The sequence below is a fragment of the Polistes dominula genome, unplaced genomic scaffold (genome assembly GCF_049000335.1).
Source record: "Polistes dominula isolate Pdom_NZ unplaced genomic scaffold, Pdom_raw_medaka contig_49, whole genome shotgun sequence".
Lineage (NCBI taxonomy): Eukaryota > Metazoa > Arthropoda > Insecta > Hymenoptera > Vespidae > Polistes > Polistes dominula.
Genome location: NW_028300914.1, coordinates 782,497 through 795,345, shown reverse-complemented (window position 1 = coordinate 795,345; position 12,849 = coordinate 782,497). Strand labels below are relative to the sequence as shown.

The 12,849-nt window shown below is 25.6% G+C and overlaps 3 protein-coding genes across 5 annotated transcripts; 1 reads left to right on the top strand and 2 right to left on the bottom strand.

The window, feature by feature from the left end:
* Nucleotides 1–31: 31 nt before the first annotated feature.
* LOC107069374 (uncharacterized) lies at nucleotides 32–1,264 on the bottom strand. Its single transcript, XM_015326648.2, has 4 exons — nucleotides 665–1,264; nucleotides 447–546; nucleotides 225–348; nucleotides 32–138 (listed from the first exon to the last, which is right to left on the bottom strand). Exons 1-4 carry the CDS (start codon nucleotides 768–770, stop codon nucleotides 79–81), a joined length of 390 nt encoding a protein of 129 aa, XP_015182134.2. The 5' UTR covers nucleotides 771–1,264; the 3' UTR covers nucleotides 32–78.
* A 150-nt stretch (nucleotides 1,265–1,414) lies between these two features.
* On the bottom strand, nucleotides 1,415–5,030 carry MICU1 (Mitochondrial calcium uptake 1). Of its 2 annotated transcripts, none has more exons than XM_015326650.2 (12): nucleotides 4,870–5,030; nucleotides 4,481–4,746; nucleotides 4,243–4,417; nucleotides 3,814–3,973; nucleotides 3,046–3,083; nucleotides 2,860–2,974; nucleotides 2,613–2,773; nucleotides 2,425–2,541; nucleotides 2,222–2,346; nucleotides 2,024–2,151; nucleotides 1,863–1,952; nucleotides 1,415–1,769 (listed from the first exon to the last, which is right to left on the bottom strand). In XM_015326650.2, the coding sequence occupies exons 2-12, from the start codon at nucleotides 4,723–4,725 to the stop codon at nucleotides 1,612–1,614; spliced, it is 1,512 nt and encodes a 503-aa protein (XP_015182136.1). In that variant the 5' UTR covers nucleotides 4,726–4,746; nucleotides 4,870–5,030; the 3' UTR covers nucleotides 1,415–1,611. The 2 variants fall into 2 exon arrangements, with proteins under 2 accessions (XP_015182136.1, XP_015182135.1); XM_015326649.2 differs by lacking the exon at nucleotides 3,814–3,973 and adding an exon at nucleotides 3,381–3,540.
* A 478-nt stretch (nucleotides 5,031–5,508) lies between these two features.
* On the top strand, nucleotides 5,509–10,605 carry LOC107069377 (coiled-coil domain-containing protein 6). Of its 2 annotated transcripts, none has more exons than XM_015326654.2 (6): nucleotides 5,509–5,988; nucleotides 6,518–7,058; nucleotides 7,140–7,275; nucleotides 7,360–7,487; nucleotides 7,623–7,717; nucleotides 7,804–10,605. In XM_015326654.2, exons 1-6 carry the CDS (start codon nucleotides 5,767–5,769, stop codon nucleotides 7,960–7,962), a joined length of 1,281 nt encoding a protein of 426 aa, XP_015182140.1. In that variant the 5' UTR covers nucleotides 5,509–5,766; the 3' UTR covers nucleotides 7,963–10,605. The 2 variants fall into 2 exon arrangements, with proteins under 2 accessions (XP_015182140.1, XP_015182138.1); XM_015326652.2 differs by having other exon boundaries at nucleotides 5,514–5,988; nucleotides 7,608–7,717.
* Nucleotides 10,606–12,849: the final 2,244 nt, after the last annotated feature.

Sequence of the window (12,849 nt, the reverse complement as noted above, 5' to 3'; positions counted from 1 at the left end):
TTGTTTTAACATTTTTTTTAGGATTTATTTATTAAAATATTAATTTTAATAATCAAAAGTTTCTCAATGTTATTTAATTTAATGATTCAAATCCCAATAATGTTCTCCATATTCTCCATTTTTGTTACCCCATTTTACCTAAAATATAAATATTATTATAATAAGAAGAATTAAGATTAGAATGTAATGTAAAACAAAAAAGAAAAAAATATTATTTATTATACCTTTCCACGATAATTATTTGCTTTCATATCCTGTCGTTCGAATCGTTGCTCCCATTCATCGGGATTTTCGCATACATGACCAAATTCAATTTCATGCTCGGACAATTGCTCGGAGAACAAATCCCTGTTTAAAACAATTATAAAAAACAAAAATAAAAAGAAAAAAGGTATTCCCGTTTATTTTATTTTTTTTTTTTTAGAAATAATTATGCCGTAAATTACCTAAAAAATTGTCCTTGTTTAATCAATTCGTTCTTTATATCATTTTGTGGTGAATCATCATCATCATCATTATTTTTTGTTGCATCTGAACTTGAATCTACTGTAAACACAAAAATTATTATCTTGATGATAAAATAATATGAGAAAAAAAAAGTAACTTTCGACGTATATTATTCTATGTTTTATTTATTAACAAATTTTGTAAAACAACAACTTACTTGGTACGTCAATCTTCATGCGAACTTGTGTACGTTCAGCGTTAACATTTATAATTATGAAAAATTGCCACAGCACTATTATGTTTACATATTTGTTTTTAATCATTTTAATAACACAATATATGATTTAAACACACTAAGTAAATTAATAATTGCAAAATTAACTAAATAATATGTTATACGATCAAGAAAATACAATTGAATGCTAAAAAGAAACTGAAGACATTCTACGTGTTATGCTCTATTTAATAAACAGATGTGAAAGGAATTCACTGTATCCTATAGTTTGACAATATTATATTATACAGTTATGGGGGATTTCCCTTCTCCTGTTAGTCTTCCGAAAGGATATCTAACAATTAAAAAAAAAGGAAGGAATTCCACGGTGTTGTCAATAGGTTGATGCAGATGGAAAACCTTTCTTCAGGGATATGCAATATATTTAATATAAATGAAATACAAATACAAAGAGAATAATGGTATAATAAAATGTCTTCCTTGCTTGGATATTAAACGATGACTGGTTTCTCGCTTTCTTTTCTTTAATTTACTTCTTTAGACGATGCTCTCGATATTCCTATTCGGCTGTTTATTTTACATAGTTTATCTTTTGCCTGATTATATTCAATACTCTTTGGTCCATTCATGTTTTTAAGTGTTCTCACTCACACCTCTTCACACTCTCACATTTTACACTCAAAGATAATATTTACTGCGAAGTAAATTATGAGATATGTCTATTTAACAATATAAATTATTGAATATTTTTTATTTTAGACAACAATCAAATTTTACAGTCTTAAGCATCATAGTATTATAAATTTATAATTAGATAGATGATTGGAATAACTTAAATAAAATAAATAACTTTTTCATTGCTAGAAAATTATTATACAAAAGCAATTGAAAGAATTAATATTATTATTATTACTAAAAAAAATAATTAATTATTTATCAAATGCAGGAATTAAGTAACTATTTTTTGCACATTTCATTAATGATTGCACTAATTTGATAAATCCTGTATCTTTTGGTTTCTCTAAGCCACGAAGTACTCTATTTTTCATCACTGCTATAAATTCACGATTACTAAGTTGTCCATCCACTAGACAAAAAACATAATAATTATTATTCCATTATATACTTTTAATAATATTTATTATACAATATAAAAATTATAGAAAGAAATGGAACTTACAGTTTTCATCAAATATTGTATAAACAACTTGGATAACATGGTCGCTTAAGTCTACATGAGCAACTGTTTTTGCTACATGTTTTAACGTTGCTGAAAAATATATATTTTGTGAATACCTAATTGATTAAAATTATAATAAAAAAAATATTATAGAAAGATACCTTGATCGATAGAAGCACCTGCGATATTATAAAATGTCAAAGCTGTATCAACATCATTAATATTATTTAAGAAATGGAAGAACTTGAGATACTCTTCTTTATTAATTCCTTTAGGATTTTCTTTGAAACTACATACAAATTTCATTATATTATTATAAACATTTAAAAACTTGTATTATCATTATTATTTATACTTACGTCTTTTTAACTCTCTTTAACATTTTTGCTTTCTTCTTATCGGAATAACCAGCATACGCTAATAACAATTCAGTAAAGTCAACTTCACTTATATTCCCATTTTTATCCGGATTTCTACGTTCAAACTGAAAAAAAAATATATATATATATATTATTAGAAAATTTATAAATAAAAATAAATCATAAAAGTAAAAATGTAATACCTCGAGACTTAAAATTTCTCTTTGTAATTGTTCCTGAAAGTCTAGAAATTTTTCTATCGTTAACTTTTGTTTCATATTAGGACCAAAGAAATAAGTTGTCAAAGCTGAATTTACACCCTATAAAAAAATGTCTCCTATTAAATAACTTAATTGTACTAATTTATATTCAATTAGTAAATAAATCAAACCTTAAATGTGTTACCAGTATTGGCATGATCTCTATGACGATTACCAATACTAGTTTGTTGACGAATTAACGTAGCAACTTTACCAAATTCTTCAGAATCTACATCACCGTCGCCATTAAAATCAAACATTCTAAATGCTATTTCAAAATGACGTCTAGATGCTAGAATATAAATATATTTATTTATATCTATTTTATCTTAGTTTTTTTGAAATGATATAAACATTAAGAATATTAATTGAACTTACTTGATAACACCGTTAATAAAAAAATATAATCAGAGAATGTAATAAGTCCAGCACTACCAAGTTTATAAAAGATACTGTTCTCATCTAATGCTAATTCTAATTTCTCATGAATATTCTACAAAAGAATAGAATACAATGTTACATTTACAATAAATGTAAATACTTAAAAAAATGTATTAACTGTACCTTGGGATCATATTTTTTATATTGATCTAATCCAAGACCTAAAAAATGATTTGAGATAATTGTTATATATATATATGTATATGTGAAATACAAATTAAATGTATTAAATTATTAATAAGCAATAAAATCATGATCATGCAATATTACAACGCTTTTTTTAAAAACACATAATTAATAACGTCACGTATGTTTTGTAAAACGTATAATTACATTTGGATATTTCTATTGAAGGCATGAAAATAAAATCAATAAGTACAACAGAATGATATAAATTAAGAAAGAAAACAGATACAACAAAGATATAGACATTGAACATTTGATATTTAGAAAGTTACCATCAGGTTGTTTAATACCAGGTGTCATTGATCTCAAAAAATCATCGGGTGTCATAAATACTTCATGTATATCATTAGTAGTTATTTGAAGTGTTGCAAAATATCTGAATACTTTATCTGGCGTTGAATAATGTCTTATACGATTTTCATATTCTATTATCTGTATTTTAAAAATATATTATAGCGTTAGTATAAATTACTTGACTTATTGCTTGTAAAAACGTTTTGATTTTTTCCATTTAATGCCTTCATAAAATATTAATCAAAATTCGATAATTAATAGTTGCAATTGGTTCATAGCAATAAAATCCTGTCTTGTTTCAATGTTAGTATTTTTATCTGTTAGTAATATAAAAAAAAGATAAAAAAGTAATTGTAACAGTGCCAATATACTGTTAATTCAATATATATATATGCACTGAAAGTATTTTACCATCCGGTTGTTTCATGCCAGGAGTAATAGATCTTAAGAAATCATCGGGTGTCATAAAAATCTCTGTACCATCTAAACTAGTTACTCTTACTGTTGCAAAATATCGAAAAATTTTATCTGGTGTCGAATAAGCTCTCATTCTATTTTCATATTCTATTATCTGTAAAAATGTCTCCATCTTTACTAACTTTGTTTTTTTTTTTTTTTTTATATTTGATCATTATAATTTCACATAAAATAATCTATGTGTTGTCGTTGTCAAATTTTCTATTTTAAATACAGAAACAAATCATATTATATATTTCATTGAAATTTTTATGAATCACAAAGTTAAGTGTTAAATAATATAAATGATTGATTGTGTTTAACTATTATTTATCTAGATCTAAAATGACTCGATAAATTATTACTTGTACAATATTATTCAACCTTTCTATCACGAAATCCAGTTTTTTCTTTCTTTCCTTTCTTCTTTTTCTGATCATCTTGTTCAACGTTATCCACATTATCATCATCTTCTTCTTCTTCATCATTTTCATGTAATAATACAGCAGCATCTACTCTTGGAAATTTCACATATTTGCTTTCTCCTATATAATTTATCCTAAAAGAGAAAATATTTATAATTATACTGTTATTATTTTTATAATTAAAATGATTTATTTACTTTGCCATGTAACCAATAACAATAAGTAAAGCTGTTCCTGCTAGCATAGCCATGTAATCATGTCTGTTATGTGGCTTAGTTCTATGACCAAAATTTTTATAATATCGTTTTTGTTCCATATTATTTTGTACTGTTACTGCTTTTTGACAACTGTACAAATAATGTGGGGAACATATTTTAACAGGCATTAAATAATTTGATGAACGCATTCCCAGTGCTACTGTTTTTCTGATACTGCGTAACATTGTTCTTCTTTCTTGTATTTGCTAATAAACAAAAAACAAAAACAAATAATTTTCATTGCAAGTTCATAATCAAAAATATATTCTTAGCAAAAAATAAATATTATTATGGTTAAAAATATGAATGTTCAAAATAAACAACTGTACCTTTCTTGTAAGTACTTTTTAAACAACTGTATCTTTCTTCTTGATCTTTGCAATTATTTAATTATAAATAAACAACTTAAATATTTTATGTATTTTTTTTTTTTAAACAAGATTCAATAGAATAATACTATTATTACAGTACATCCTAAATCCATGAACTAGACATAGAAATGACACAATGTCTTCTTATTGGTAATCTACTTGACATTGACTGCAGATGATATACTGTCGTTCAATGCAAACAGACTTTAAAGTATTCATTCTTATTGTAACACTGCATACTCTATTATTATTTCTATTTAATATTATTTTAATGATATAAATTATACAAAAATAAAATAACAAATATATCTAACCTTTAAATAATAATGAAATAACTTTTATTGGAAATTAGAACAGGACAAATAAAAGCATTCAATTGAAACAGTCCTTAAGTCATAAAAATATTTCTTATTAAATGTTTTATATTGAACTATTTGATTTATTTAATTCTATAATTATTTTATCTATCATTTGAATGATAAATATATATATATTATTAATAGATAGATGCAATATTGTGCATTGTTGATAATCGTTATGACATGTTCATGAAAATAACCTTAAAAATTCTGCAGTGCGCAGAGAGCTCGCCGACGCGCCCACACCTATTTTTAAATAGTCGGTGAAAGACGAAACAGCTGATTTGTTTCGGTTTAAAGCACATGTTTGGTGCGGTACAAGTATAAGAATTTAAAGGACAAGTTTAAATAATTAATAGTATAATACGTGCTTGATTAAAATCTAATTAAATTAATAAAGATTCAAATACGTCTTCCTTATCAGATACTTATTTGTGAAATGAACAATATTCTCTAGATAGTATTTTTTGAATAATATTTCTCATAGCCGAGAAAAATGGCTGACCGTGATAGCGCATCCGAAAGCGACTCGAGTTCAATCGACGGTGGTCCGATTATGATGCCACCATCACCAATTTCTCGTGAACAATTACAAAAAAGAATTGAATCGCTTCAACAACATAATCGTGTTCTCAAAGTTGAACTTGAGACATATAAATTGAGAGTCAAGGCACTGCAGGAAGAAAATCGCAGCCTTCGTCAAGCTTCTGTTATTATAGTATGTTTTTAAATACTTTTTTTATATATATATATGTATATTTTTATATTTTATAAATGTACATTCTATATGTGTGTGCATATGTATGTATCATTTTTGGGGTTAGGAAACATATTTGAAAAGAATTCTTTTTTTACAACAACCAAAAAAAAAAAAGAAGAAACATATTCTTCTTCCATATATTTTTCTCTTTTCTAACCTGTATTATGTTTTTCAATGTCTTCTTAATGTCTGATTTTTTAAAAGGAATTACATTTTTATATTTATTATAGTTAAAGTATATTAGATGACATATGTCATATACTTAATAATTTTAAAGTGCAGGATGGTTCATAATATATGTTTTCACTTTAGGAATGAACAAACTAAACATAACATTATTAAAAAGTTTATATCAAAATGTATCCTATTTGATTTCATTTTAAAGTTATAGTCACATTTGCATTTCAATAATCCATGACACTTTATGTTTAGTGTAGAAGATATAATTTTGTATGAAAGATAAAATATCAAATTGTTTGTATTACAGCAAGCTAAAGCAGAACAGGAAGAAGAATTTATAAGCAATACCTTATTGAAGAAGATTCAGGCACTTAAGAAAGAGAAAGAAACATTAGCACACCATTACGAACAAGAGGAGGAATGTTTAACGAATGATCTGTCAAGGAAATTGAATCAATTACGTCAAGAGAAATGTCGTTTGGAACAAACATTAGAACAAGAACAAGAATGTCTTGTAAACAAGTTAATGAGAAAAATCGAAAAATTGGAAGCAGAAACTCTTGCAAAGCAAAGTAATTTGGATCAATTGCGTAGAGAAAAAGTTGAATTGGAAAATACTTTGGAACAAGAGCAAGAAGCATTGGTTAATAAATTATGGAAACGAATGGACAAGTTGGAAGCAGAGAAGAGAATGCTTCAAATCAAATTGGATCAACCTGTATCGGATCCAACTTCACCGAGGGAAATAAACAATGGTGATACTGCAACTAATTTAAGTACACATATTCAAACTTTAAGAAGTGAGGTTGCACGCTTGAGGCATACTTTATTAATCTCACAACAAGAACGTTAGTATATTTGATTAATGCAATATATTGATATTTTTGATATATGCTATTTTATTTCTATAATATTATAATGTATTTTAGATACGGAGAAGATGCAACGTTACGTTAACGAAGAAAAGCAAATACGTGAGGAAAATTTAAGACTGCAAAGAAAATTACAACTAGAAGTAGAACGTCGAGAAGCTTTGTGTAGACATCTATCAGAATCAGAATCCAGGTATTTACTCTTGCATTATTTTAAATATATATATATATATGTATGTACGATGACCTAATGTTTATTCAATTGTCTTTCTAATAGTTTGGAAATGGAAGAGGAACGTCATTATAATGAAATAGTAATGTCTGGTGGAAACATAAGAAGTCGTACGGTCTCAAGTCCCATTCCGTACAATCCTTCTCCTAGTTCTTCCAGACCACTCAGTCCAGGTATTTAAATATATAGTATGAAAGTATACAATAATGAAATGCAATTATATGTAAAATGAAATATATAAATAATTGAAAGATACATGAAAGTGGAAATCTTTAATTATTTATCATTAACAGGTAATAATGTATTAGGTTCGGTAACACGAGAAAATTTCAATCCTAATCGGTGTTACGCGTGCGGTCAACCAACTACTCTTCCTTTTACTAGTTCATCTCCTCCTTCAGGAGTAAGTAATACAACAATTACAATGTTTCAATGTTATTATTTGATCTTGACTTAAATTTAAACTAATGTTAATGTTTTTTTTTATAGGGGCACATAGTTCCACCATCTACCAGACGTACATCTGATAGATTTGTTAAGCCAGCAATTCCTCCGACTATTGTTAATCCTGGCGGTCCTCAGTTAACAAATCCTAGCACTAATACAAGCGGATCAACTGGATCACCTATGGATATTACTAAAACATAAATATTTGGGATATATTTATCAGTTGGTCCAGTATCATCATTTACATATTAATGAAAGGTACTTCTTTTATTGGTGCATTTGTACTAATATTACATGATGGTATATATGATAGATGTTAAACAACAGTGGCTTGAAAAAAAAAGACCTTTGGTTTCCAATGTTTTTATAATAATTCTCCAGTTACTACGGTGTAATGATTCAATTTTGTTAGAATTACGAAGGAAACAAGCAAATATGCCATTATAAATTATTCTATAATATCGTTACACACACACACACACACACTAGCTATCAACAACAACAACAAGGAAAAGAAAAAAAAACTAAAAATCACAAAAAATAAAAAAATAAACGCTTATATTATATATTACTTAAAAAAAAAAAACAAAAAAAAAACAAACATAATCTATAAACAGTATTTAGGAGGAAAAAAAAACATACAATTAAACGAACGTATCCGAAAACTTTGATTTTCATGATAAAAAAAAAAAAAACTAGCCTAATCAAAGCTAAGAAAAAAATAAAAAGAAAAAGAAAAAAAAAACAAGTAACTAATAAATTAATATAAATGTGTATTCTCTTCAAAATAATATCTCGCTCTCTTATCTTGTGTTTTTATGTATATCATTCCGTTATTGATTTTCATTAACAATTCAATTATGCATTTCTCATTTTTTTTTTAATTTTTTTTTTAATTTTTTTTTTTGATTATTTTTGTTGTTTCATGGCAAGAAGATTTTTTTTTATATATGGGATGTTTCATAATACGTGGGATTCATTTCAGAAATAGTGGACGAGAGATACAATGATAATGAAAAATGTTTATACAAATATGTGTCTTATTTAATCTTATCTCAAAGTTCTAGCTACTTTTGTAACTCTAATAGTCCACGACAGTGTTTGTCTTCAAATGGAACAACCCAATTTGTATTTAAATATGCAGTCATGTATCATAGAATATGACAGTCTAATACTCTATTTAATAGTTCAAAATCTAATAACACTTTTATTATGAAACATCCTTTATATATTTTTAATCAAGCAATGTTGTTAAATCTTGTTCTATTACAATGTTCTTCAACATAACTTTTCTTTATTTATTGAATTTTTTTTTTTTTTTTACTACTGAATGACGTGTTTCAAAGTTGCATTTGAGAGCTTATTTGAAAAACGAAAAAGAATTAAACAAAAAACAAAAACCAAAACAAAAAAAGAAATAAAAGAAATAAAAATTGACAAAAAATTAATAATAAAAGTTAAAAAACAACAAAAAAAAAAACCACAATATTTTCCATTATACAAAATTCGTATTGCAATATAATAATAACAACAGACGGGGCGAGATTATATTTATAAAAAAAAAAAGAAAAAAAAAAAACAATATGCACGCGTGATATCTATGTAATTGTTATGAATACGGAAAAAAGAAAAAAAAAACAAGAAAAAAATAAAAATAAAAAGGTTCTTATAGGAATCCGGATGGTAGAAGTCAATAAGAAAAAAAAAAAAGAAAAAAACTTCACATACGTGTTCATAATGTGTGTTGTCAAAGTTTTTTTTTTCCTAAAACGATACTTCTACGACGTGATTCCTTTTGAAGTCATTTTTAGATGGAAACTTCAAACATAATATTATAGTGCTATATCAAAAATAATAATAATAATAATAATAATAAAAAAAAAATAAAATAAAATAAAATAAATAAATGGCATGCTGCTTCCATACTTCAAACAGATGTAATAATTGTAATAATAATACAAGAGAAATTCGCACGATGTAGCCTCGTAACAAGCACATAACTATGTACAAGGAATTGGTGGCTTCATCTGTAATTTCATTGATTCATTTATATTTCATGGCAACACATTAGCAATTTATTATTTTTAAACATTGTATATTTATTAATTATTATCTTATAACAATAATAATAATAATAATAATAATAATAATAATAATAATAATAATAATAATCATAATCATAATCATAATCATAATGATATGCATATACATATACATATAAATATTTATATATATTTATATATATTTAATGTTTTTATTTGTTATTAATTTTATTTATTTTTAAACAAATTTAAAGTTTATTGTTTTTAAACGGTGTGTGTGTTTTTTTCTCTCTCTCTCGCAGAAAAATGATAAATAATGGAAATATAAATTTTTTTTTTTACAAATTTGATTTATTCTTGCAGCCACCAAATTCCAACTACATTTATGTAATAATTAATTGTAAAACAAAATTCATTATCATTGTCAATTTTTTTGTTATCTACCATTGACTACTCTGCTGCTATTTTTTAAATAGATACGGCAAAATGAATAATAAAAGCTTTTTTTGGGGGTAGAAAAAAATATATGCACAAATGTGATTACGAAAGAGAAAGAGAAGAAAGAAAATAAAAAAAAAAAAATAAACAAAAAAAAAATAAAATAAAATAAAAAATACTTCACTTTTGTGCTATGCTGCATATATACGTTGTGTAATAATTAAATATTATTTATTGTGTGCACATTAAATGGTGCTCAAATACAAATATACATACAATATTCGAATAATAACAAAATGCTGCAGATGATGTTCTAATATTTATCTCTTTGGTAATAATATTAAAACTTATAATAATTATAGCAGATTATTTTTGTTTTGAGACGACGTTGCCCTTCTCTTACTATTATGGAAAAAAAAAAAAAAATAAAAAAACAACTAACATTCTTATTAAAATCTAATTGTGATCTGAATTATATGATAATAAATTTCAACAGCTAAGAAATGAAATTGTTTCAGATGGTATGAAGAAAACAAAAACAAAAACAAAAAAAACAATATGAAGTAAAAACCAATTGCAAAAAAAAAATTGCATTAATATATTATAATAGCATTTATATTAATTATAGTAAAATAATATTAAAAATGCATATACATATATATATATATATATATATATGTATGTATGTATATGTATATAAATTTATTTTAATTCTTTTAAAAGTTTTTTTTTTGTTTTTTTTTCTGTGTTCTTTCTTTTCTTTTTCTTTTTTTTTAAATCGTTGTTTTTTCTCTCTCTTTTTATTTAATTTAAAATAATATTCTTTTTTTTTTTTTTGAATGATTCGTTAAATGTGTTTTATTCAATTAAAAGTATAAATTTCACCAAATAATAGAGAACCGATCATATGTTATATATATATATCATAGATTTTTGTTACATTGTAGTATTAAAAAAAAAAAAACAAAAACTTAATGATTATTCACAAATATGCTTTACAATAACATTATGTATTTTACTCCAGCTTTTATGAAATATAAGAAGTTTTTGCTACTAATTATTACGGTCTACTAATTAATCTATATATTTAAGTTTACCATTTAAATAAATATATACAGAAATAATTTGTCTATATATGACTTAAATATATCAAATTGGCCATTATACAAGCAAATGATATTGAAATAATTAACAGCAGATTTGATTAATTCATTTAAAATTGTTACCATATATATACATATTTATAAAACAACATTTAGTCTCCGAATGAATATGTATTTTTTTCTTTTTTATACAGTGTATTATTAATCTTCATTTTACAAATGTTATTTTAAAAGATATCTTCGATCGCAAATAAAAGTTAATTTTATTTTTATCATTAAGAAAACAATACATATATATATATAGAAAATTTAGATGTATTTATATTATATGTGGAACATACACTGTAAATAAGTTATGCAATATGTATATACTAAGAATGAGAAACAAGATAGCTGGAAATCGTGTAATGAGTATTACATACGTAATATCGAAAGTGGAAACAGGACAGTGATCGATATGTAGCACAGGACAATACCAATGACTGCTATTCAGAACACTGTCATTGCTGAGAGACCATAATTACATAACGTGATTACTCGAACGTAAAGCATATGATTACATCAGCTCATACAAAATCTATAGTATTTGTTTCTTTTTCATATTATCTGATTCTACTAGAATTTACTTTTCAATTATACAGATTTTTAAATGTTATAAAGATTGTATTATGTAATTTGTAACAGGACAAAATCATGTTAATGTTAGATTCGAGTGAAATTTTCTTTGTATTTAATTTAATTACTTTAGAATTAAATTAAAAAAAAAAAAATAAAATAAAATAAAATAAAATAACTGAAAGGAAAGCAACAGGTTTGCTGCGTATTAAAAATGAAAAAAAGAAGAAGAAGAAGAAGAAGAAGGGACAGAAAGAATTCTTCACATATACACATACACAAATAGCGTGCATATCCTTAAAGGCGAAAAACCTCGTCGTTGTCGTCGTCGTAGTCGTCAGGTAAGAATAAAATAAAAGGTGGGAGAAAAAAAGAAAGAAAGAAATAAAAAGCGAGCCGTAAATGTACCCTCGACGTAGGAAAGTAATAAAAAAAGAAACAAAACGGGGGATGTTGTTCACTCATGGAGGTCTCTCTCTCTCTCTCTCTCTCTCTCTCTCTCTCTCTTCGGTAAGAGAATGCAGGAGCGTTTAGTGCCGCTTGCTACCCAACGAAATATCGTTCATTCGTTTTTGTGTTGTAAGAAAGAGAGTCCGTGTCTTTCTCTCTCTCTCTTTCTCGCTCCCTTTTCTTTATTTATTTCTTTCTTTTATTTTTGTTTGAACCGACACGAAGGAAAGGAAAGGGGGTATCGTGTAATGTCAGAAAAAGTGATTTGCGAAGGTAGACAGGTCTTTCAGGCGAGCCAAGAGTGCACAGTGTCGATGATAACGCACCATTTCTTAACTTTTCGAAGTAGTCACAGGTATTCACAGGTATGTGTGTTTGTATGTGTCTACTATTCGCGAATGCACCCTGGCAAATATGAAGTGTAACGCAGGCAAAACCTG

Bases quoted from the DNA above. Each gene is read 5' to 3' on its own strand.
- LOC107069377 (XM_015326652.2), top strand. From the start codon at position 5,767: ATGGCTGACCGTGATAGCGCATCCGAAAGCGACTCGAGTTCAATCGAC. The intron at 7,276-7,359 runs GTATTTACTCTT...TCTTTCTAATAG, and splicing joins CTATCAGAATCAGAATCCAG to TTTGGAAATGGAAGAGGAAC. The intron at 7,718-7,803 runs GTAAGTAATACA...TTTTTTTTATAG, and splicing joins GTTCATCTCCTCCTTCAGGA to GGGCACATAGTTCCACCATC.
- MICU1 (XM_015326650.2), bottom strand. From the start codon at position 4,725: ATGTTACGCAGTATCAGAAAAACAGTAGCACTGGGAATGCGTTCATCA. The intron at 3,084-3,813 runs GTAAAATACTTT...ATCATTTTTTAG, and splicing joins TGGCATGAAACAACCGGATG to GTCTTGGATTAGATCAATAT. The intron at 1,770-1,862 runs GTAAGTTCCATT...TTTTTTGTCTAG, and splicing joins TACAATATTTGATGAAAACT to TGGATGGACAACTTAGTAAT.
- LOC107069374 (XM_015326648.2), bottom strand. From the start codon at position 770: ATGATTAAAAACAAATATGTAAACATAATAGTGCTGTGGCAATTTTTC. The intron at 547-664 runs GTAAGTTGTTGT...TTGTGTTTACAG, and splicing joins CATGAAGATTGACGTACCAA to TAGATTCAAGTTCAGATGCA. The intron at 139-224 runs GTATAATAAATA...TTTATATTTTAG, and splicing joins CAAATAATTATCGTGGAAAG to GTAAAATGGGGTAACAAAAA.